This window comes from Gossypium hirsutum, chromosome A09 (assembly GCF_007990345.1).
Source record: "Gossypium hirsutum isolate 1008001.06 chromosome A09, Gossypium_hirsutum_v2.1, whole genome shotgun sequence".
Lineage (NCBI taxonomy): Eukaryota > Viridiplantae > Streptophyta > Magnoliopsida > Malvales > Malvaceae > Gossypium > Gossypium hirsutum.
In genome coordinates, this window is record NC_053432.1 from 79,555,311 (window position 1) to 79,580,534 (window position 25,224).

At 33.3% G+C, this 25,224-nt stretch overlaps 5 protein-coding genes across 9 annotated transcripts; 2 read left to right on the top strand and 3 right to left on the bottom strand.

Annotated features, from left to right (window-relative positions):
- Positions 1-1,556: 1,556 nt before the first annotated feature.
- LOC107896468 (heavy metal-associated isoprenylated plant protein 39) lies at positions 1,557-2,471 on the bottom strand. The gene is made up of 3 exons (XM_016821647.2): positions 2,343-2,471; positions 2,146-2,221; positions 1,557-2,055 (listed from the first exon to the last, which is right to left on the bottom strand). The coding sequence occupies exons 1-3, from the start codon at positions 2,445-2,447 to the stop codon at positions 1,697-1,699; spliced, it is 540 nt and encodes a 179-aa protein (XP_016677136.2). The 5' UTR covers positions 2,448-2,471; the 3' UTR covers positions 1,557-1,696.
- A 6,288-nt stretch (positions 2,472-8,759) lies between these two features.
- On the top strand, positions 8,760-11,966 carry LOC107896471 (40S ribosomal protein S10-1). The gene is made up of 6 exons (XM_016821651.2): positions 8,760-8,976; positions 9,318-10,347; positions 10,436-10,484; positions 10,588-10,864; positions 10,971-11,100; positions 11,690-11,966. Exons 2-6 carry the CDS (start codon positions 10,345-10,347, stop codon positions 11,762-11,764), a joined length of 534 nt encoding a protein of 177 aa, XP_016677140.2. The 5' UTR covers positions 8,760-8,976; positions 9,318-10,344; the 3' UTR covers positions 11,765-11,966.
- Positions 11,967-12,378: 412 nt separating this feature from the next.
- LOC107896469 (BTB/POZ domain-containing protein At1g63850) lies at positions 12,379-14,955 on the bottom strand. Of its 2 annotated transcripts, XM_041077035.1 has the most exons (3): positions 14,827-14,955; positions 13,583-14,742; positions 12,379-13,503 (listed from the first exon to the last, which is right to left on the bottom strand). In XM_041077035.1, exons 2-3 carry the CDS (start codon positions 14,543-14,545, stop codon positions 12,625-12,627), a joined length of 1,842 nt encoding a protein of 613 aa, XP_040932969.1. In that variant the 5' UTR covers positions 14,546-14,742; positions 14,827-14,955; the 3' UTR covers positions 12,379-12,624. The 2 variants fall into 2 exon arrangements, with proteins under 2 accessions (XP_040932969.1, XP_016677137.2); XM_016821648.2 differs by having other exon boundaries at positions 13,583-14,955.
- Positions 14,956-15,987: 1,032 nt separating this feature from the next.
- LOC107896470 (hydroxyproline O-galactosyltransferase HPGT1) lies at positions 15,988-19,290 on the bottom strand. 4 transcript variants are annotated; one of them, XM_016821649.2, is made up of 12 exons: positions 18,945-19,289; positions 18,793-18,856; positions 18,559-18,608; positions 18,269-18,462; positions 17,879-17,939; positions 17,729-17,801; positions 17,481-17,601; positions 17,206-17,293; positions 17,051-17,101; positions 16,777-16,848; positions 16,597-16,709; positions 15,988-16,418 (listed from the first exon to the last, which is right to left on the bottom strand). In XM_016821649.2, the coding sequence occupies exons 1-12, from the start codon at positions 19,064-19,066 to the stop codon at positions 16,396-16,398; spliced, it is 1,032 nt and encodes a 343-aa protein (XP_016677138.1). In that variant the 5' UTR covers positions 19,067-19,289; the 3' UTR covers positions 15,988-16,395. The 4 variants fall into 4 exon arrangements, 2 of the variants coding, with proteins under 2 accessions (XP_016677138.1, XP_040932971.1); XR_005901330.1 differs by having other exon boundaries at positions 16,288-16,418; positions 16,542-16,709; positions 18,945-19,290; XR_005901331.1 differs by having other exon boundaries at positions 16,383-16,418; positions 16,597-16,726; positions 18,945-19,290.
- Positions 19,291-24,498: 5,208 nt separating this feature from the next.
- LOC107895458 (brassinosteroid-responsive RING protein 1) lies at positions 24,499-24,897 on the top strand. The gene has a single exon (XM_016820735.1). It carries the CDS (start codon positions 24,499-24,501, stop codon positions 24,895-24,897), a length of 399 nt encoding a protein of 132 aa, XP_016676224.1.
- The last annotated feature ends 327 nt before the right edge of the window (positions 24,898-25,224 follow it).

The following is a 25,224-nucleotide window of genomic DNA, read 5'->3' on the forward strand; positions in this document are numbered from 1 at the left end:
TTGATAAAAGTAATAAATTAAAATTTTAACTTGCCAGAAGCTGTAAACCACGGATTAATCTACTTATTGAGGCTCCATCTCCATTAAATTTTGGATTCAAGAATAATCACTTGTATCTCTTCAATAAAGAAAATGATTGTATGAAACAGTGATGCCACGTCATCTATATCCCTTTCCAATAGTTTTATGCCACATCAGTACACTTATCTTGAATTTCAGGATTTTATCCTGAAAAAAATCAAATCCAAATTAAAATACTAAAATTCAGGATAAAATCCTAAAATTCAGGATAAGAATACTGATGTGACATAAAACTATTGGAAATGGATACAGATGACGCGGCGTCACTGTTTCATACAATCTTTTCTCCTTCAATACATATGTAGTTAGCATGTATGTTTCCGCCAGCACCTGACCCAATACTTTTCACAAAACTATATCAATTTATAACTTCAAATATAAAAGTTTTCCTCTTTTCTTAAAAAATGGACACATTTGCAATTAAATATGGAAGTTCAATACCATCCATGAATATGTTTATCTATGAATTGCATTCAAATTTTGTTTTAAAAACCGATTGAGTTTTAGTTCAATTAGCATGGGTATTATCGTCAACGCAAGAGGTTGTAGGTTTGAGTTTGTTGAGGTACATTATTCTCCTATTTATAGGTAATTAATCTAGAAATAATGATTGTTTTGTTTTGTAAAGGAAGAGTGATTTTTTTTTAAGATATTGGATCAATATATTCGGACTAAGTCTAAAATCATTAAACTTTTTGTTGACAAGATGGTGTGGTCGAGACTTGACTCTTATAATGTAACATCATTACCACAATGTGAAGTAACCAGGATCAACTTCATTATAGTAGCAAATTACATATCATCTTACCACATATCAATATAATCTCTTTCCGAACAATATTTTCTTATTTATGTTTAATCGTAATATGATAGCAGCCTTTTGCTTGTCCTTGAACAGAAACCAAATATTGTCTCTACCTCCAAAAGAAAATGTTTGGTTCTCATCTTGATTGCTATAGTTTAATGTAAATTCTGTTACCTAATAAAATCTAATATGAGAAGTTGGGTTAACATTCCTACTCTACCCTACCCATATGTAAATGAATTCCTTCATTGAATGGGGGTTGCTCAAAGGGTTATCCATCGTCTTCCAAATTGGGCTCCATGATTTTGGTTTTACTTGAAGGTAGAAAAGAAACCTAGAAAGGCCAAAGTTGGGCTTCGCCTTAGGCTAAGGCCAATGGAAGGAAACAGTTCGAAGTTGTAATTCCAAGTCAATTTAGTGTTGCAGCAGACTGATGATTGACGAATGCCGCACAGTATTTAATTCTATATAAATTTGGTATTTTGTTAATTGGATTAGTTGGTTACTTCAACAATGCTCCAAATATAAAAATATCACCTTCCCTGCCTGCATCATCATACCAGTCAATATCTACTTCATTAATCCTTCAAATTTCTATTAGAGAGTCGGTCTTTGTTGAATTATACCTTATTCTTGTATTCCAATATATCTCAAATGTTAAAATTCGGTATAAATATTTAAAATCCGAACAAAGTAAATATATTGTAATAAGCTCTACATAACATTGATCAAAATTTATTCACTCTCTATACAGCATCTCCTTACTTTTCATTCAGCTGTTGTGTTGCATCCTTTATAAGTCCAGCAAATTTAGCTGATAACACACGAATTCGGATTTTCTTCCGCACTTACGACTCGATAATATGTAGTCATGTGAGGATTATAGGCCTTGTAAGCCTTAACAAGCTCAGCAATCTGATCACTTTCTTTCTTTTTATCGTCCTCCTTCTTGCCACCGCCGCCGCCGCCGCCGCCGCCGCCACCACCACCACCGCTGCCTTCATCTTTCTTGGCTCCTCCTCCATCTTTTTTCTCTTCTTTTGCCGGTCCAACCGTTAAAATCTCGGTATACCATTGTTTTCTCAACTTGTTCACTATGTTAATCGGGTCAACGTCGCCGATGACTGTCAACTTCTTGTCTTTCATATCCATCGAAATAGAATCAACACCTACAAAAATTAGAGAGAATTGAAGAATACAAGTTCCTGATAATAAACCATTAATATTAGAGAACAAAAAGAGATGTTTTAAGCAAGTACCGGAGAGACCGGAAACAGCTTTCATGGCTTTCTGTTTCTCTTTGCCTTCATGTAAATCCAATTTCAAGACAACTTTCTGTAAGAAGAAAACAAAAAGTGAAACCAAATCAGAGTCAGAGAGAAACCCATGAAAGATTCAATATCTTTGGTAAGAAAAAGTGGGAGGAAAAATAGATTAAAGGGGAAGGAAACTTGACCTTCATTGGTACTGAAACAGGAAGCAGTGACCAAACAAAACAATGATTGAGACGATCATGAAAACCATCAAATTGTAAGACAACATATAAATAGACGAAGTACATAGCAAATCGGGGCGGGTAAAATCCGTGTTAATGGTAAGGTTTAATTTCGTCCTCTGTCCCTGTATTCTTTGAAAATTTAAAGTTTAGTCCCCTTTTAAGAATTAAAGTCCCAATTGATATATTGTTAATTGAAATTTATTAAATTAGAGTATATTTCTATAGTGACTACATATTGTCAATAAATAATATTAAGAAGACAAGGAAGAAGTATAAATTTATTAAAAGTTAATTATGATTGCTATATTTGTTTTTAGAAGGATTCAACTTCAAAAGTTTGTATTATTTGTACTTAATATAATTATAGTTGATTATTTACTAAGGTCTTTGGCTTTGAGTGTTGATATTTAAGTTTCACTTTACTTAAATCATGTGTGGGTTTTATTTAAATATATATTTAACTTAAATTTTACTATATTCAAATTATTTTCAAAATTATTCTGATTCAAGGTAAATTATATATATAATAATATGAATGTACAAACTTTGTAATTGTCAATCTAATTGATTATCAATCAAGTAGAAAAGGAAATATTATGTGAATTTTATAATATCATTATTTTCTATTTAGGTTTTTTTTAGTAGTGTATTACTCGAAATTTATATATAAGTTTTATATTATTTTATAAATATATTTTTAAATTGATTTTTTTTAAATTTTATTCACGCTATTTAGTTAATGAATGCAAACGTACTTGCAAAACTATTAGTAACTTTTTTTTAGCAACTTTTTCTTTGAACTTTTTAATCATCTGAGATAAAAAAAAATTATCTAAGGTTATTGGAAGAAAAAAGAATAATCGGATATTAATGTTCTAAAAAAAATTGATGAATCATTATAAGTTATAATTATCAATATCAAAATCAGATTATTGTTTATGTTTGGCCATGAATAAATATAAAAATATTATTTAGTATTTGCTTATAAAATAATCGAGTGACGGACATAGTTATCAAAAAACAAAATAATGGTTTTATATATTTTCAAATGAAATCTTTTGTTTTTAATATCTAATTGACTTCAGTCCAGTTCCAAATCAACATTTTGTAAATTTCTATTGGTTTTATCTCAATTTAACTTTAAATAGCTTGAATAAAATTAAAAAATATAAAATTACTAATTTATAAAATAATATAAATTTCGATGAATACACTAATAAAAGAAACCTAAATAGAAAATAATGCTATTATAAAATTCACATAACATTTCATTTTCTACTTGATTGGTAATCAACGCGACTAGCACGATTCCATTTTGGACCACACCTGAAATGGTGAACACCCTAATCATTAAACCAACACATAAGTTGAATCTCTTCTTTAATTCTATTACGATCTGTATCCTCAACTTGATTTATTTCTTATGAACTAAATCAGCTTTCTCTAACAATGGATCATTATCCTCTATTCTTATAATATTAGGAAGTATAAAACAAGCATTAATTATCCTTATTTGAGTTTTTATATGTAAAAAAAGGATTCTTCATATAGCCCATCGTTTCTTTACTAATTCAAATGTCGGGGATCGATCCGATTAAGCAACGAATAAGTAAAAAAGTGAAAGAAATTGAGAAATTAAATACACAAATTTAATGTGAAAAAACCCCTCCAACGAGGATAAAAAATCACAGGCAAAAATAATTTTACTATAATGACAAAAAAGAACGAATAGTACAAAAGATGGAGATAAAAACTAAACATTGAAAACCTGAAAACGAAGAACTCTCAAAACATAAATACAAAATTCTCTAAAAGTGTTATGAGTTCTAATATCTAATAGGTGTTTTTTTTAAAGGTTGTAAAAAAACCTATTTATAGGCTAAATTCATATGTCAAATAATAATAAAAATTTGACTGAAATAAGAGTCATACTTAACATCAAGTGATCTCTTAATTATATTTAGGTCAAATAATAATAAAAATTTGACTGAAATAAGAGTCATACGTAACATCAAGTGATCTCTTAATTATATTTATAGCACTTGAATAACTCTCTATAATTTTAGGGTAACCCATTAATTTAAATGATACCTAATCCTTCGATAAGGTGCTAAAAGCCTAGGTCAAGAAAGTATTTATTTATATTATAAGACGATAAAAAATTAATTAACTGAATTTCATTAATTTAATAACAATTCATATACCACTTGTTTTACATCATAAGCAAGAATATGCAAAAACAGCGTAACAACTTCACATGTAGAGACACGCATTGTTTTAATCAATCCACCCCACTCAAATAATATCTTGCAAAAACATTCTCATTAAGATAACATTATCTTTCAAATCCCCAGTTTCCATAAAAATAAATTTTTTTTCTCTTCTTCAGTAGCACGTTTTTTATTTAGACGAAATAAATTGTTTCCTGCATTATCACCCGTCGCTACATCGCCCACAACATAAAACAAAGCACAATAAAATTAAGTTAAATAATTATACTTAAATAAAATTAATATCACTATCTCAAGTATTACATAGATCACATATGGTTTTATTAAATACAATAGTAACAACTTCTTACGACAAATATTTTTATTTTTATTTTTTGTCAAGAAAAAGGAAAATGAGAATATATATTTTTATTATCTTATCAATTAATTAATATATTTAAAAAATTACTTTTTATATTTATTTTTTTGAGATAGTGAGATATTAGGGGGGAGGGAATGGTCCAAACAAATATGATGAGAATGAAGTTATTTTCGGTGAACAGAAAGGAAAACGTTAGCATGACTTAGTTTACAAAGAGAAAAAAACAAAAGTTAATTTAATTGTAGTCCATATTTTAGTTAAGGACGGCAACTTGATATACCTTTCTTAACTCATCATCCATTTCATCCCTGATGTTGATGTTTTAGGGAGATGATGTTGATTTGTGGGTTAATACCCAAACATGCATTACTTTTCTTTATTTAATAGCAAATTTGAAAAGCATAACATTCAATCACCTACAACAGATAACTCTTGTATTTGATATAAGTGATTGCCAATTAGGTTAAATTATGCTATTACACCTTCTACTTTGGTACCTTTATTTTAATTTGGTCATTTTTAGTCCTGTATTTTTAGAATTTGAAAATTTTAATCCTAATTAAATGACAAGTATTAAATTAATGCTATATTTGTTTGTTATTTTTGTATATTACTCGTAAAAAGATAGTTAATAGATTTAACAGCTATCGCTTGCATTGAGATTAAAAATTTGAAATTATATATATATATATATATAACCATTAAGAGTGGTCTAATTGGTGAACGTGGATTGATGATATAATTTTACACATAATACAAGACTAATGATATTGTCGAGACCATCCCTCGGTTAAAAAAATTTAATTTTTTTATGAAAAATGGGGGAATCGACTTTTGAAAAACAAAACATATGGAGTCGCCACCGATCCTTTTGTTTTGGTGTGATCGGATCACCTAAGAATTTATTTTAATAAAACCTTTTGGTTTACTAAAACAATGATTCTGGTCTACGAAAATATGAGAAAACGAGTTCGGGAGTCGGTTACTTATGAGGAAGGATTAGCACCCTCACTACGCCCAAAAATTGGTACCAAATCGATTAAATACTGTCATTATGTCTAGAATTAAAATGTTTTGAAATGTGGTTCTTTTTAAATAACATTTGAATAACCCGAGTCGGTTGCCAAGAATTTCTTGTTTCGACGTCCGAAAATTTGAAAATCACAAAAGGATGCTCATTATTTAGTTCAACAGAAAACCGAAACCCAGCACAGTAGCGCACGATTCTTCGAATTCCCAAACATTGACCATTACCTTGCCTTAGAAAACGAGTTAAATTCCGAAGAGATATTCGATTATTTTGAACAAACGGGAGATTGTAACCCAGCACGATAGGGCACTATTCCCCGAGTTGCCAACCATTGAACATTTCTTTCGTTTTCAAGAGTTTTTAGAAAATGTGAGTGAAATTTCGAAGGGATCTTCGACTGTTTTGAACAAATGAAAAAGCGCAACCCAACACGATAGGGCCCGATTCTCTAATCGCCAAACATCGAACATCACCTTCGTTTTGAAAAGGGTTTTTTATTTATTTATACATGAGTGAAAATCTAAAGGAATATTCGATTGTTTTGAGCAAACGAGAAATCACAACCCAGCACAATAGGGCATGATTCCCGAATTGTCAAACCCCGAATATTGCCTTCGTTTTAACGAATTTTTAGAAGACACGAGTGAAATTTTGAAGGGATATTTGATTATTTTAAGCAAACGAGAAATTGTAACCCAACACGTTAGGGCACGATTCCGCGAATTGCCAAATATCGCACATCACCTTCGTTTAGGGGATTTTTAATAGTTGTGAAACTAGCTTAGAACGCATTAATTCGGTTTGAGATAAGACGAAATTAATCATAAAATTCGGATTTTATAAAATTACATTTCAAAAACCAAGTGGAAAACGATGATATGGAGTAATGTACGCATAAAAATATGACGATGGAAGAGCAAAAATAACACAATTTATTTAATCAACTAACAAACAATCACAACTAAGTATGACTAACTTGGAAATATGACTCGATTTCAATTATGCATGGAAAATAATGACAATAGAATGAATAAAATATACATGGCAATAGCAATTAGAGGCCAATGTGATATAAAATGATTTTAAAATAATGACGAATACGTAAATTACACAATATATAGATTGATGAATTTAAAATCATTTGTAAGAACAAACTAAAGATGCATATACACAACTCTCTAAAATATGTGTTATAGGATGAATATTTCCAAATCGAATGATATGCAAAGTATTAAAGAATTTTGGTCTAAAATTGACAATGTACATGATAGCTTAAATAATATATAAAATATAAACGAATAATAAAACACATGATAAAATATAATGTACATAATAAATTCATAAAACACGTATATATAAATAAATTTGGGAATAATTATTTTAAAAAGTGAAATTAATAAGGTATGAAAGAAACAAAGTTAATATATAAGTTATATAAGTAACAAAATATATATAAAAAAATATAATGCATAAGGATAATATGAGAGTGTATACAATAAATAAATTATAAGATTTAAAATAGGGTTCTTAAAAGAAATATATTATACATATAAATAACTTTGAAAGAGGATACATACAAAGAAAAATATTTACATAAAGTTATATGAAAATAATAACATGTACCATAGTAAAAATAATTTAATATGGATTATATACATGTGAAGAAATGTTAGAAATAATTGTATGTCAAGATATCATTCAATTAAAATATGAATTATAGAATTAAACACCGCTTACATAAAAAAAACACAATTATATGAGTTTATTTAAAAAAAATATATGTATAAGAATATCTTAGCTTTAATAATGAATAAAAATTAAATATAAGTTCTAAATATGTGTTTAATAATAACTTAAATAATACACAAAATGTGTGAGATTTTCCTTTTGAATAAGAAAAGTGTATAGAATATGTGAATAAATCTATGAGAAATTATATGTATAAAAATACCAATATTTAAAAATGTACTTAAATTATATAAACTAATAATTTTTGTATATGTGTAGTTAAAATTTAATTAATGTATATAACGTATGATTTTATTTTAGAAAACAAATACATATATATATATCATGTGGACACAAAAAAAAAGGTTAAATATGTGCATAATAATTTAATGTTAATAATGTTCATGAAATAAAACCAATTATTATGAAGTATATACACGTATATTAACACATAAAATATTATATCAAATGATGTACAGCAATATGAAAATTCAATTACCTTAATTTACAACAAATAAATAACCAATAACAAATGAAACAATTAATATGAACATTGCAAATAATATAAAGAAGAAAAAACAATAATCAATAATACAAAATAAATAAATATTGACATATTAATAAAACAACTCAAAATATACAAAATAAATAAACTCAAATCCAAAACTATAACTGAAATCTAATGAATTAAAAAAAAATTAAAGTAGAAATAACGAATACTCCATAATGAAAACATGTTGCAAATAATAAATGGATCCACATTTAACATGCATGAATTCACAGGGATTAATATTGCAATTATCCCCGATCTTGAAACCTGCATGGAAACATGGGCTAAAATGCAACATTAAGTAAAACTTTAGGGAAGATTTTTAAGAAAATAAAACCAATTAGGCGCAAAAAGGGGTTAATAGTAATGCAGCGTGATTGGGAAGGGCTTGCTACATAAATATGCCATTTTAGGCGCTTTAGCACAATCCTGGGTTCCCAAATGGGTTGAGGCGCAGGTTCTCCCCTCCTTTCATACGGCACCGTTTCAAAATTAGGTCATTTAAGACCTTTTTTCTTTCTGCTTCTTCCCTAAAACACAGTCCCAATTGTAGCCGAAAAACACAGCCTGGGAACTAAGTTTCCTGGGTTTCTTTTTAGCAGCCGAATCACCATTATTTTGGTGGCCATCTGCATGCAAAAAGCACCCGCTTTCCCCGTTGAAGACACTTGAACAAGTTTTAAAAGGGTTTAGTAAGTATCTTCCTCCTCTCCTTCTTTGTTTGAATGAAATGCTCGAATCTCTCATTATTATTATTTTTTTTAAAAGAAAAAAAAATGGAAACAGATTTGTAAAGTAAAAATGCTACTTGACCTTCGCCATTATATCCGCATAGCAGAAATATTTGTGGCTTTCATCGGTTTTTAGTTGTATGTAATAACAATGAGTAAATTAAGAAGAAAATAAAATAAAATAAAATCAGAAGAAAAAAAAAGAAAAGTATGAAATCACCTCTGATCTTTGCATTCAATCTCCGTATATTTTTTCTCCTTTTTTTTTTTTTTTACAACTGATTCGCTGCTTCGCTTTATAGCCGAAGAGAAAAAAGAAAGACAAAATGGAAAATAAATTCCAAATATAATTCCCGTTCCCTTCCATTTGTTGTTCTGCCATTTTTGTTTGTATCTGCCGTTATGGGGTGGTGTTTGCGCGTGTATGAGAGCATGGCGCTGCTGAGGGTACAGAGGCGGTACGGAGGCCGAGGATGCTGAGGTGCAAACACGTGCTGCTAGGGCTTCAGTCTTTGTTTAATGTTCTGGGCCTACCGGGCCTTGTAAATTTGGGCCAAGTTTTAAAATTGGGTTTGGGTCTGATAGGGTTATTTAATGGACTGAGGTTTATTTATTTATTTATTTATTGTATATTTGGGTTTCTAATGGGCCCGGGCAAATTTGACCCACTACAGATATAATTTAAATAAACAAATTTAAGTGTTACGATTGGGTTAAGTCTAAAATTTTCAGATTCTAAAAGTATAAGCATTGAAATTGATATTTACCAGGCAACCCTTGTACGTTTTCCATATGCCCAAGGCTGCTTGAAAATGCAAGTTACGATTTAACAATTGTCAAACAAAGCCGTTTCTATCCTCCATGGACAGCTCTTGTCTGTTGTTTTTTGTTTTCTTCTATTGAAATGATCATCAACTGGGTGACACGTTATTTTCTTAGTTCCCAAACACAAATCCCCCTTTCAGCCTAAAGGACAACCAACAAGACAACCATGGAGAAAATTTTAACGTAGGAAGATCAGACCATTATTGCCAGAAAAAAAATGTAAATATCAAGGCCCCGTCTGGACCCAGACCAAACCCTGGTCCAACACAACAAGGGTTTAATTCAGTTTTATCTAATGAACATTGAGCCCATATTTCTTTCCAATTGTATAGCTTATAAAATCCTATAGAAAAGCCCAAATGTAGAGTAAACAAATACTATAAAACCACTTGCATTTCCCGAAGTTAGGGTTTTCTGATATCATACAGTTAGTAAGACAAGGAAAAACAAAAGCCTCTTCCTTAGCTAACTGTCTAAGCGGCTACTTTATACCTCATCTCAACCATGGTAACTCTTCTGTCTCTCTTTCTCTCTGTTTTGTGAAAATGTTTGCATGGAAATGTGTTTTACATGTTTGGTTGTTTTCGATTGTTAGATCATCCCAGAAAAGAACCGCCGCGAGATCTCCAAGTACCTCTTCCAAGGTAGCCAGTCGAATATAAATCCCATACCCATTTTAACTTCTTCGTATTGCATGTAAATCTTTGGATTTAAGATCTGGGTTTTATTATTATTTTGATTAAACAGAGGGCGTTTGCTATGCAAAGAAAGACTATAATTTGGCGAAGCACCCTGAAATTGATGTTCCAAATCTTCAAGTAATAAAGCTGATGCAAAGCTTCAAGTCAAAGGAATACGTGCGTGAAACTTTTGCTTGGATGCATTACTATTGGTACCTTACAAATGATGGCATTGAGTTCTTAAGGACTTACCTGAACCTTCCTTCTGAGATTGTTCCTGCTACTTTGAAGAAACAAGCTAAACCTGCTGGTCGTCCCATGGGCCCTCCTGGTGACCGCCCACGGTAATGGTTTCATTTTTTTTAAATTTGCTACTCTTTGATTTTTTCCTATATTGGTTGATGAAAATTTGTTACTTTGTTAATTTTATGCTGGTTTTGAATGTATCAGCGGCCCACCACGCTTTGGTGAGGGTGAGAGGAGATTTGGTGACAGAGATGGCTATCGCGGTGGTCCTCGAGGAGGCGGTGATTTTGGTGATAAAGGAGGAGCTCCAGCTGATTATCAGCCTTCATTCAGGGTAATGCTTCTTTCTATAATTTTGGGACTTTTTTTTAAATATATGTTGGCTGTTTTGTTACCACTTGGATTATGACTTTGTTTACAAAGTTAGGCTTGTCTGTACGAGGTTTAGGGTTTTTACAGTAGTTAGCTGTCTTAGTTATGACCAATTATAGAATTATTTGTTTGCTTTTTGGTATTTGCATACTATGTTACTGTCTCTGATGTGGGGTATGTTCATTTTTTTTTAAAGTTTTCCATGCATTTCAAGAATCCTTAGAGGATTGTATCCTCACACCCATAATCGATAATGTGTTTGACACGTGTTGATACGAATATTTCAAGAATAATGAAGAGTCTTGAGCAACATGGTTTACTTGTTTTGTTCCACCAGCTTAGTTTCAAATATGAAAATGAATTTTGTACCTGAGATTTTAATGCCTATAGTGGCTTAATATAAGCTGTGAACGAGTGTTGGGCTTGCTATGATGTTATTCTTCTTTGAAGAATGCAGTTTCCATATAATTTGCTTGCACCATATCAATGAGGTATTTATCTTATAATAGAGAAGCTGATATAATTTCATTGTCTTACTTGTGAATGCCCAGGGCCCTGGAACACGGCCTGCTTTTGGTCGTGGAGGTGGTGGTTATGGTGGTGCTGGACCTGCTGGTCTTCCTTGAGAGATGATTTTTCGTGATGCATAATTTTGTCAGTTTAGGTTTGTTATCATATGGAGTTCATAGAAGTACTTGTCTTATGCTTCAATGTTTGGTAATTTTGGTTTGATGCTTAAAAACGCTGCTTCTCTTTGGTTCATTCATGGGGAATTCAGAAACAATGTTTTCTTTGCACTAAGTGCTTGATATATCTGTTATGTTCTTACGAGCTTTGTTGCATTGATTTTTTTGTTTCGATCAGAGCTGAGTTATGTTAATATTTACATACAACATAGGCACCTAATCTCCACCAATGTTGACATAAACCTGGACTCAAGATTTAATCAGAACTGACATGGATATTCCTAAATGCCTAAATGCAAATCTTATCATTATTTCTTACACAAGAAATTGACATGATGTTTTCTTTCTCACAAATCTTCTCATCTGCACCATATTGCAGCGTACTCTGCATCCTACAATCATGCTTTTAGCACTGATCTAAGATCAGGAAGCCATAAATCCAACACCATCTTTGGATCAGCGTCTTTTCGCAGATGTCCTTTACCAAACCATGGTCCAGAATAAGATTTTCCATGTCTCAGTCCCTAATGTTGCAGATGGCTTCAATGGGGGCATTTTGAAAGGATCCTAAACTAGAATATATCTCAAACATATGACCCTCCGTTACAAACAAAAACAAATCACCCATATCTCTAACCTTTCCATATTAGTTTGGTTTCAACATAAGAAAGGATGTTGCAGTCTTTTCCAGACTACATTCATCTATAGAGAACACGAATGAGCATTGTGAAAAAAACTCGATGCAACACAGAAATAGGAATTTCATGAGCTCTTAATGGTTGCTGTTGTAGCTGATTGCTTCAACGCCAGAACGCTCTCCTCCACCAAACTTCAAAACCTCTTTGAATGTTTGGACAATCTTCACCCGAGTTCAAGAATCTATCAAACCAAGCAAGCAATATATCCTGCTGCCATGCCAGAGGCAATGTGAGAATCGTGTTACTAAGACCATCCTCGATTAGATGTCGATCGAGGCCTTTTGATGCTCGCCTCATCATCCACCCGAAATCATTGTAAAATGGCACCAACCATGTCTGTAAAAGCAAGAACCTCGCTTCCTTTGACACCAATAACTGCCCTTTTCCAATTCCAACGAATAGCCGGGCAGTAACTCGGCTAACTTCGAACCTATGGATAGCTGGAACTTTGGAATGAGTGGCAGATAATTCAGACTGAGAAGCCCATGATTTTAGAAAATCCTCAGCTATCTGTCTATCAATCAAAATGTCTAGAATCCAATGCAAATTATCTGCTTGTCTAGCAATCTGATTCACATCCTGCAAATCTGATGAAGCTGCTCGGAGAAAATGGCGTTGGAGCAGTTCCAGACAGCCGTCACAAGCGGAGTATAAAGACTCTTTCCGGAGATCGTTCTGAGAGGGATTCTCGCGAAGCATCTTCAACACCAATTCTTTCATTTCACGCCTTGCTTTTTCGTCTTTGCCTTGAAGAACCACATGCAAAAGCTTGAGAAGCACTTCTTCATTATCGCCACCATCAATTCCGTTATTAACTTCAATAGAAACCCTCTTTAAAACTTCCCCAGCTCCAACGTTTTCAAGGCGGAGTTCCGCCAGTAAAGAAGCCACTTTTTCTTCTTCGTCCTCCGTCCACGGCGCGGCTTCCAAGTACTCCAAGCAAGAAAGAACCCCAGCATCAAAGCCAATTGCCGCTGAAACCTTAAAAAAATACTCCATTTCAACATTCCGATAAATCTTTGGAACATTAAAAAAGAAAAAAGAAAAAGTAAACCTTTACCTTCAAAATTCCAAGAACCTTAGAAACGTCCTCTCTCATTAACATCTTCCTCAAATCCTTACAATACATCAACCTCAAAACCTCAATGTAAACCTCTACGTCATCACAATCTGCTATTTCCACACTGTACGGCCCAGTAGGTCCATTCGTCTCTTGTGATCGGTCCGATAACTTCACTGCAAAAAACCTACTGTGAGCCACCAGTATTTGCCTGTGAACGTTCATTAACACACTAATCCCATCCTTGGAACTAAGCGTCAGCTTCATATCACTCGAATTCGGGTCGTTGAACTGGTTCCCAGGGCTACGAGTCGATAAAAGATCCGAAATTCGTTGCATGGTCAATGCCTGCTTATCGATGACAGGAGGGGGTTGGTTTTGTCTTGGACCTGAAATGGGTACTTGGATCTGGGCTTGGTCTTGGGTTTGGTTTCTTGGGTTGTTATCGGGTTCGTTAGCCATCATTTCGAAAAGGGTCGGACTGGACCTTGTCTTGTCCGTCGGAGGTGGCGGAGACATCGGGTTTAGAAGACCCGCCGTAAGGGCAGAGTTGAACTTAGTGAAACTCCAGGGAGAATGACCGTTAGAGAGCGCCGTCCCGCCGGTGAAGTCCATGACGGGTGATACACTGCCCGGATAATACCGGATCTTGAAACCAACCAAAGAATCGTTCAAGCCCTGGTCATGAGCACCGTAGGCTTGCGGCGGAAGAGGAGGAGGAGAAGGCGGGGGAGGAGGCGGCGCAGGGAGAGGCTTCGAAGCAGGGCAGCACCAAGAGCTATCAGGGGAAACAATGGAGTCGGAGCAGGGATTTGTAGTAGCGGCAGCAGCGGAGGAAGAAATGGTGGTTTCTTTACAGTTGTGGCGTTTGGGCTTGATTGGTTGTGCTTGGACTTTGAGCAGAGCAGTAGGAACCGATGGTTTTGCAGAAATTGATGTCGTTGTAGTTATGGTTGTTGCCATGAATTAAAACGGTATTCAATGTTTACCTGTATTTTTTCTTGGTTGTCTTTTAGGAAAATATTTTAGGAAAATAACAGCATTGGCATGAGCGATGGTAACTATTATTAACGGCGGTGGATACGAGAAAATAAAAATCAGAGCTGGGGTTGCCAATTGGATGAAAAATGGAAGTAAAAAACACGATCCTGTTCCTGTTCCTGTCAAAACATGAGCATTTAATGGAAGAGAAAGAGAAAGATGAGATTGTTGTGTGTTTGGGTTGATGGTGACATGAAACCAACCTGGCTTTGAGGGGGTTTAGCAATGTCGTTACGGTGCAAAAGCTTGGAGCAGGGGACAGGCTCAACCCCACCATCGTGTTGGTGGTCACTCTTCTGATCATTTTCTTATGCGTGGCATGATATCATGTCAGAGTGAATCATCCATATTTTCAAGAGTAAATTTATGGTACTAAAAAAGAGTTAACACGTTACAAGGTCCGTGACACATGACATGAGGCATGAGTTGGTGGGAATTGATTGTCTTTTGTTGCTGAATGAGGCAGGAGTGTAGTTGAGTTGGCAGTGAGTCCCATGTGAGATTTTTGGTGGTTATTTATGGGGATTATTCTCTCCCCCACCCCCACCACATTCACAATTACTTCTATTTGGGGTTTGTTTACCTTTGACTTCAAGGTAAATTTAATATCATATTATACTTTAAGCAACAACAAAAATGTTGGAATTTAAATTAAATTAAATCTAACTGCTACTTTCACATGGCAGTATGTATTTGTGTATCATAGTTATACACAAAACTCTGTGGGGTACCATCTGAATTGAATTTATATAACATTTCTTAGCTAATGAAAACCCTATTTTGGGCATGAAAAAAGAGACAAATAACAAATATCTTTTTTCTTTAAAACAATAAATATAAGGAAATGGAAAGGGTAGAGAAATAATAGGATGCCATTGTAGTGACAAAATAATTATTTGTCAGGTAAGTAGAAATAATGCTGAATGGAAAAAGTGAAAATAATAATATTAAAGAGAAAGAAACGTAAAATCATAAATAAATAAAAAAGCAAAATGATGAAATCTTGTCCTAATATTTTAGTGGGTTTGGTTTAATATTTTGGCAGTCCCAATCAAACGTGTACTTTTTTTTATTTGAGGAGGAATAAAATTTATTTTGATTTAAAAAAAGAATTGAATTAATTAAATTATTTAAGTCAATTTAAATAAATAATTCGAGTTTAAATCTAGTTAAATTTTACAATTTAAATAACAGATTGATATAAATACCATCTACAATTCAAATATCCTATTGGTACCAGTTCAAGAAAAACATACTCACCACCTTACTCTTCTTCGTTACAAAGGACTTATATAATTTAAATATCCAAACCCATTTCACATTTCTAGAAAAATATCTCCCACCCTACTCCACAACAAAAAATGTACAAACAAGACTAAACGAGTATATATTTGATAAGAGTATTTCAGTCTTACAACTCTTCACTTGAGCTGAAATGCTTGAAATTTTATCAACTTGGAATCAATTATACAGACTATGATACATCAGCAATGATATTAAAACTGCTGTGCCTTAAAAAATGATGACTATGTTGTCCTAAAAGTGCAGCTGTTCGGAACATAGAAGAACCAAGTTCGAATTAATAGAATCCATTCCGACTCATATCTTCAATGTCAATGATTCCACAATTCCAGATTCCGGATGCAACTGGTACCATGCCCCGGGGTGGGGGACCAATGTTTTTGAGCTCGGAGTTGGTACTGAAACATCATAAGCAATGCTGCAGAACAAGAATGACCTTTCTATATTTGCCAATGATCCGGTAAGTTCAATCAGATGGCTGTGCATATCGAACCTGAGACATAAAGGAAAAGACTTTACCAACATGGTGCACCCGAATATAAAGAAGCATTCCGTCAACACAAATAAAGAACAAATATATGAATGTGTGAGTTGTATTGTTTCAGTTCATCTTAACCAGTCAATCATCTCAGCCACCAGTGCCTAGGATCAGGAAAGAGATGAAGATCAACCTGTAGACGAGGGCGAGCAGCAAAATTTCCTCTCATCGACATGCTTAACATCGAGTCCGATAAACCAAGAGCCTGCACTCACATCATCATGGGCATATATTCGAAGAATAGACCTGCAAGAAGAGGAAAACTATGGTTGACTCGATGCGATCTAGACGGCAAGGAGGCATTGAGAATTACCTATTAATCGAGATAAACTGCGCTAAAGCACTTGAAATGGCATATATTTCTCCTGAAGCATGCCGAAAGTATCTGCACCCAACACAAGAATTCTAAGGCGCAAATGGAAAACTTAATATATGAAGATTGCATGTAACACTAAGCATTGATCCTCGGTTGTATATATTGTTCGAAAAACCCAGAATTTGAACATGTATGCTGTTCTATCCAAGACTATCCAATCATTACTAAATTTCCACGACATATACTAGAGCAAAAAGATTCTGTTACTCACGATTTTGCATCGCCGAATTTCCACCAGTCAGGTTCATACCATTTGTGAGTCCTATAAATGTTAAAGAACGTCAGTGTAAGGGCTCGTGAATCTGCGGTGATCACTATATCCTACGTAAGTTATCGCCTTAACAAAAACAATCCGACTACACTCACGGTTCGGAGAAAACTTGTCCGGATTTCATACACCCCATATAAACACGAGGCTTATCTGAATGAGCAGAGAGTGTTGCACCTAGTGTATCTGTAAAACAATCAAAGGACCAGCTATCAATATCAGTAAAGACTGCAAACCATAGCAGGCCTATTTTGCGGTTCAAAAATTTTGTTGCTCATCACTGAAAGTCATATTTTCGGCATGAATTCTTCAAATTTATGACTAAACTTAAAACGTCATTGAAAATGAAGTAATAAGATTAAAAATCACATACCAATATTAACATAAACATCATCATTGACCTTAACATAGAACTCTGCATCCCAGCTCTCCACAGCATGAACAAAGAAAAATTTTATCTTGTTTGAACATTCCTCGGGTGCCTCCACTTGATTCTGTTGAGACATAAAGACCGAAATGAATATTCACCACTCCAAGATTGATTCCATAGGAGCATGTTGATTAACGTAAAAACTTCACTAGGTATGCAATGAAGCAGCTTCAGCTAGCTGATTAGTATACCAGAACAATGATGTCATCAGTCTGCCTGTGTTCATTGTCAATCTCCCTGTCTAAACTATCTCTGCGATTCGCACTGCAAGTAATATAAATTTCAATGAGAAAAATGGAAAAAGAAAAAACTTCAGAAGCATGGATAAATCAGTTAGAGACCTTCTTCCTATCACGAACCGTACAACGATTCCTTTCTCTTCTAGTTTTCTCAAAGCTGCGCCTACACATAGTAAATGGAATGCAAATATCCATCAACATTAGTAAACAATCAAAGCATTATTTCAATATCCATCTAAGTTTAGATTAATGTTGCTCAAATTTTCATCCTAATTTCAGCACATTTATTGCTATTGATGCCAAGCCATCTAAACTTACAACACAATAGTATTAATCTGTCGTGTGGTTTCATAGATTAACAGAAGCAAATCTCAGCTTTTAACTTACTACCGGTACATGTGACTATGCCCAAGTGACAGAAACTCTTGCAATGCAAAGCATATTTGCTTAAAATACCACAAGTAACTTGCCAAGAGAAAGGAAGGGCATTACCTGATCCCATCCATGCTTTCCGAATTGCGTCTCGGTTTTTCTTTCGACCGAATGTTGTGATGATACCTATAACAGCTAATAGCCTTTTCTTAGAATGTGTACTGCCGTTCTCCGATCGCTCCTTTGAAACAAACCCTTCCTGTCTTGCAGCAGATAAATCCATCTCAAGGGCTGATAACTTATGCACTTGTTCCCTGGAATGTCAAGCTTTATTGGATTAGACTCGAATTCCCAAAGAAATAGAAGCAGAACAATGTGCCGTGCTGTAATTGCAAAAGCAAAATGGTTACCTGCAGGCTTCAACTTTTAGCTTATTATCAACAGATATAGCAGAATTTCCCTGAAATACAGTTTTTAACAATTAAATGGCATTGCGATTTAACAGATTTTTCCAGGAAAGAGATCATTTTCCAACTCCTCAAACATGAACATTATCAGAGCAATGAATTTCATGCTAAAACATCAAGCTTGATAGTGGATCCAAGTATCAATAGAGAAAATTTAAAAGAGAAAAAGAAAATTACCAGAGCAGTTGTTGTGTGAAGTTGTTGAATTAAATATACTCTGCTCTCAGCGTCTTGCCACATGCTACATTCACAAGTAAACCCAGAAAAAAGTAAGTTGCATATACATATAACTTGAATGACTCCGAAAGGAAAAAGGAAAGAGAAAAAACCGGGCGGCAACGTAAATGGTGGCCATGGTAGCGAACATGGAGAGAACCAAAGCCGAAATTCGAGAATGAAAACCGAAGCCACCGGAGTTAGGAAGACGGTTACTCGATCCCCGGCTACGCATTTTCCCTTGTTCTCTTCAATAAAGAAAATTTAACAAGCAGATCTAAAGAGATCAAACAAAGACTTCAAAAGAAACTCCAAGACTTTGTGTGTTCTTTTTTTAAGCTTTTAACTGTTGGTTCGAGGAATAAGACTTCGTAACTAACGACTTCAACTGTTGAAAGGTTCGTTCCTTGTTTTTCTTTGTGTTTTTGCCTTTCCCGATTTCCCCCACTATTTCTTTGCAGAGAGGTTAATTAAAATAAGAATAATATTTGAGGTAAATAAAAACATGAGCTCTTTTATCATTGAATAAAAAAAATCGACCATACTTATAAATAAATATTAATTAATTATAATTATCATAAATAAATATTAATAATTTAGAGGTTTCAGGTTTAAGTTCCTAAATACGTTTTAGTACTTATAAGTAATTATTATTTAATTATATTTAAATAAAACTATTAGTATTTATTTATAAATCATAAAATTTCTTATATTTTGACACAATGACATCAATATTTTTTTAAAGACTTACATAATTAAATATGTGATTCAAATTCTTTTTTTCTATTCTTTCAGTTTTTCTCTATAGTCTCACGATGTTATATGGTGCTTTTAAATTATTCCACGTGTCTATTTCAGTCAAAAACTAACACTGTTAGATTGATCTACTAAAAGAGTAGACGGAACAAAAGTATTGATACCAAATCAAACAAATTAAAGCTACAAGTACCACATTAAAAATTTTGTTAAAGTATAAAGTAATATTTTGTTATTATCTCTTTGTTGTTTTATTTAGTGATAATATACCATATTATTATTCATTAATAATACATGAAACTCATGCACGAATGGTGCATCAAATATTATCCTATACAAATAATAAATTTGAAAAGTAACTTAGATGCTCAATTCTAGTACCTTTAAATCATAATTGTTTTAAGCCCGTATTAACCTAAATTTTGTTTATAGTAATGAATGGATGTATAAATGTCTCTTTAATCTCATATTGAAATGCATAAAATCTAAATGATAGAATGAAATCCTTCAATGATTATGATTTATGTGACGCTTGAATCTAAACTTCCAAAACGTAAAACTATCCACTTAATTTTAGTAATAATAATTAACAAATCTCGCAGCTCAGTCATTGTTGGGAACGGGCAAACCAGAAGCACTTCACAACGGACCTGAGAAGCCACTTGGGCTACGAGCTTACGTTACCAAGCTCGGCAATGAGCTGAGTTGGAGATTGGATACTAACTACTTTTACTAATTTCTTGATGTGGGATTCTTTCTCTTCACTTATTTAGTGTTTGATTCTTACATTGTTAAAGAGAGTAGAAGGTAGGTAATGGCTTGTTTGGATCAAACCCTCAAAAAAGCCATGATGCTGGATCCCCATTTTAGCACCGACCTGCCCTGCTATTTTCCTTCCATCTCGAGATTTTATCTGGACTTGAACTCTTGAGTTATATAAATATATCGCACAAATGTTTGAATTAAATTTTTTATACATTTAAAAGATTATGCCTTTAATATTTGTACTATACACACACGTACATGTGTGTGTATAATAAATGCATCGAACACAAAATTATAAAAAGAGTTAAAGGAGTTTAGATAGCCAGTATAACTTGCTAGGGTTTATAGTTCAACCCTTGGGTAGGGTGGATCGAGTAGAAAGTTTGCCACCTTGGGGAATGGAGATTAGTGGAAGTAGAGGTGCACGTGAATTTTCAGAGGAGGTCGTCTGGTTTATTTTGTGGTTTAAGGTGTTGAATATTTTTTCTGTATTTGTGATAATGGCTTTTTTCGGTTTGAGTTTGGTGTGTCGTGTCTTCTGCTTTGTAGCTTCTGTTCTGTGTTTGTTTCAGGCTTTGTTCCTATTGTTTTTCTCGGTTGGGATCCTTTTTGTTGGATCTATTAATTTTGGTAATTTTTGTTTGATCCTCACACTAATAATTAAGTTGGAAGAATGACCTAATTGATACAATATTAATACCTTTAAAACTCGTAAAAATAAAATAAATATAAACATAAAATAAAATAAAATAAAATAAATATAAACATAATACAAACTCGGCAGTTATTAACAGTTTTATCTCTTCACATGTCCCACCAACTAGACTCATCTTAGCATCAAAGGGAAAAAATTGTTAACCAGGATTCGAACCATTGACCAAATTGGGTTGACTGTAGATTAAGGTTGTAACCCACCACTGCAATCCTGGCCTTAACTCGAATCTCACCAAGCTCGTGGTTGGTATAGTGGGAACCCAGATATATAAACTACACACAATTTTTTCTTTTCCTCGATGTGGGATTCTCGCTCTCTTCCCTTATTTTATTTAGTGTTTGATTCTTCCATTGGTAAAGAGAGTAGATGGTGATGGTTGGCTTGCATCAATCCCTCAAAAAGTCATAATGTTGGATCCCAATTCAAGTATCGGCCTGCACACGATCCCCCATGAACTTAGTGCTTTTCATGGTCGTAAGGACAATTCCATGTATATATAATTCAGGAATCTCGTAGGTTTTTTGGTACACAAAGGAAACGTGGGTATAGAGTGAAGCATGCATTGTGCAGAAGAAAGTGTTGTGAAGCAAACAACTTATCTGTTAACCACGTTTCATCCAGTCCACAGCAACAACAGTGTTCGGCTGTGGAAAATCACGGGAATTAGATGCTCTGTTGCATTTAATTATATATTTACCATTGAAGCACATTTCTCTTTCTTTATAGCTTTCTGGTTAAAACACAAGTGCTATTTTTTTAGAATAATGTACTACATGTATAACCATAGGTATAGCACGACTTATAGCATTTAGAAATATGAAAGAAAATAGTAAAGCTATTAATGTTTGTTTAACTTCCCAATCCAATGGCATGTGGTGGACGTACGTCACTCGTCAGAGTCCTATCGCCAATGATCAACATGCTCTCACATGTCAATTTACAAAATCCCTTCTTCATTTTCTATTGTTTTTGTTTTGTAGCAGAGACAAATTCTGACAGTCACATTTTAGACATGTTTTGATACTCAGATGGATTTCTCGTAGCCAACTTCTGATAATGAGATGTTAAAACATAATAAAAACAGCTTCAAAACACAACAGGACAAAAACTAAAAGTAAAGAGTAAGTGGAACGAGTTTGGGTTATTATGTTGATATTTATATAATTTTGATTGAAATGTGATCTATCAGTCGTGAGCTTTGAGTTGGAGTTTCCCTTCTCGATCAAGTGAGGTATTGGGTGGGACAAGGGTTGTGTTGGCTGGTATAAGGCATATTTTCAGCGTAGTATTGGCAAGAAGCATATGCCAAGTGCTGCATGGTTTGGCACCCCCTCCTCTACCCATGTTGAATGGATCCCCAAATGTTCTGATTTTTATTAACATATATGTTTAATTACAAGAAGAGGAATAAAAAGTGACTGAAGAAGCAGTACTGAGGGATTGGGAGAGAATTGAAATGGATTGGATTGGATGGAAAAGACTTTGTGGGAAACCATTGGATTAGGGCATTTGATGTGTGATCGAGGAACGAGACCGCCCTATACCCATTACCCTATACCTCCCACCACCCCCCCCCCAAAAAAAAAAAAACACTTCCACTTGCCATGGACCCTATTTCATTGACTTTGCTAAAGAAAATTGGAATCTGTCATTGATAACCTAAGAGAAGCCCTTTTCTTTTGGGTTCCTTTTCCCTTCTTGTGCCGCCCCAATAAAATATTCTTCCAACATTTCAATAATTCGTATTTTTCACTGTTATCAAATAATAATAATTTTATTGACTCCTTAATCATTAGTCGAGATCAATCTTCATCTTAAGTATAAAATAGTTTTAAAACTCGTGATCAACATCTATTCTCTTAATAGACTTATAGAATGCGAAAAATTAATTACTGATATTGCTCTGATGTATACCTTAAAAAATAAAAAAATAACTGTAATAAAATTTATATCAAGATTGTCAGTAATGAGTGATGTATTATTTTTATTGCATTATTTATATGTATATGTAGTGATATGTTTTAGTGTACTATTCTTTAATTTTATTTGTATTTTTAATTTTTAAATAAAATATATTATATAAGCATACAAATATATTTTCATAAGAGTATAGAATCATAGATATATTTTATATGCATCAGGACTCTGCTGCATCGCAGTCTATTAATATTAGCTAAGATGCTTGGTCTTTGTTGACCTTTTTTCCTGTTACCAAAAAACAAATTTAAAATTATTAACTAGACTATTATATTATATTTTTATTTATTAAATAAAAATGATCAAGGCAAAAATAAATAAGTAAAATTAGTAACAAACATAATTTTTTATGAAATAAACAGAATTGACAACACTAATTTATATCCGATACATTATAAAAAAAGGGGTAAATTACTAAAATAATTACTTTTGTTTCCCTTAAGTTACATTTTAGTCACTTATATTTAAAATGTTACATTTTAGTCACTTATGTTAACGTGTTGTAACATTTTAGTCACTAAGTTGTTAATTGTTGTTAACGGTGCAACAGTAGACTGATCTGACATGTTAAATCATCATTTTAAACAATAAATTTAGGTTAAATTATATAATTGGTCCCCATATTTTTTTCGTTTTGAACAATTTTTTCCTTTTATATTATTTTAACTTTTCTTTTATTTTCCATTCTCTTCTGCTTCTCCTTCTATTTTCTTCTTTTTTTTCATCTCTTTTAACATAAAATAAAAAAATTAAATTGCTCAAAACAAAAAAATATAGGGACCAATTGTATAATTTAAATTACAATTTTTGTTTGAAATGATGATTTAACTCTCCACGTCAATTTACCATTACACCGTTAACAACAATTAATAATCAGTGACTAACGTAAGTGACTAAAACGTAACATTTCAAACATAAGTAACTAAAATATAACTCGAGAAAAATAAAAGAGATTATTTTAATAGTTTACCTTAAAAAAATTACTTTAATAATAAAATACACACCTTGTTAAAAATTCTTGAAAACTTTTAACAGTTAAACATTTTTTTTGGTGAGAAAAATAGAAAATTATAAGAAATAAATTATGTCAACTGGCTTAACTCCCAAACGGGTTCTTCAAAACATTTGCAAACCTTGATTTTTGATTTTTCGAATGAATCATCTTAGCAAAGTCTATCAACTTCCTATTCTCTGCTCTGGATATATAATAAATATTCCAATTAAAAATCTTACCCAATTAAATATTTTAACATAAAACATAACATATGTTAAAAAAACATACAACATGACAGGATTTAATGTCGATATGTTTCATTTATTCATTATACCTAATCCAGTACAGTACTCACCGATAGTTGGGTGCAATGTATACTGCTTTCTCTATATGAAATATATGTATAAACACTCCATATCTCATCGTATTTGTGTTTCTCTATTACACAAACAGAGAAACAATGGGTTTCGTTTTCCCTGTCTGTTACCTACATCATCTTCTTCCAAGATCACTCTTCCACGCACTTTCTCTTATTGTTTACATTCGCGATTTCATTTCCACTCTCTTCCTCTGTTTGGGTCTCCCAGATTTCCTCCAACCCGGCATTGACACTCCCGTAACCCACCAACACGACTCTTCCATCTCCGCCTCATCGTTTCCCACGCGTCGCCGCGTCCCCGTATCACATCTCCTCATCAGTGAATTCCTACCCGTCGTCAAGTTCTCTGGCCTCGTCCATCCCCCAGACAACTGCGCCTTTTGTTTGTACGATTTCGAAAGGCGATATGAGATCAGGCGGTTGACGGACTGTCAGACTTGTTTTCCACCAGAGTTGTTTGGAGCGTCGGATGGGATATGATCAGAAAACATGTCCGCTTTGTAGAACATGTTTTTTCCCTCATGATATGCAAGACAGCTTTAATTCTGGGACTGGCAAGCCTGAACTCTTCGGTGGTTTGCAAGTATTAACCCTTCTCTAATTACTCATATCGTAGCTTTAATTAAAGAGCAGAATCTAAAAGGGTGTCCATGGCATTTGCCATGCGACACGTGTACTAGCATTCGTCATGGAAATTGCCATGATCTTTTTCTTTCACAGCATGGGAAAGTGTTAAATTCCAATTTTAATCCCTCCTCTATATTTTTATAATGTTAATAGTTAATATCATTATCTATACTTATATAT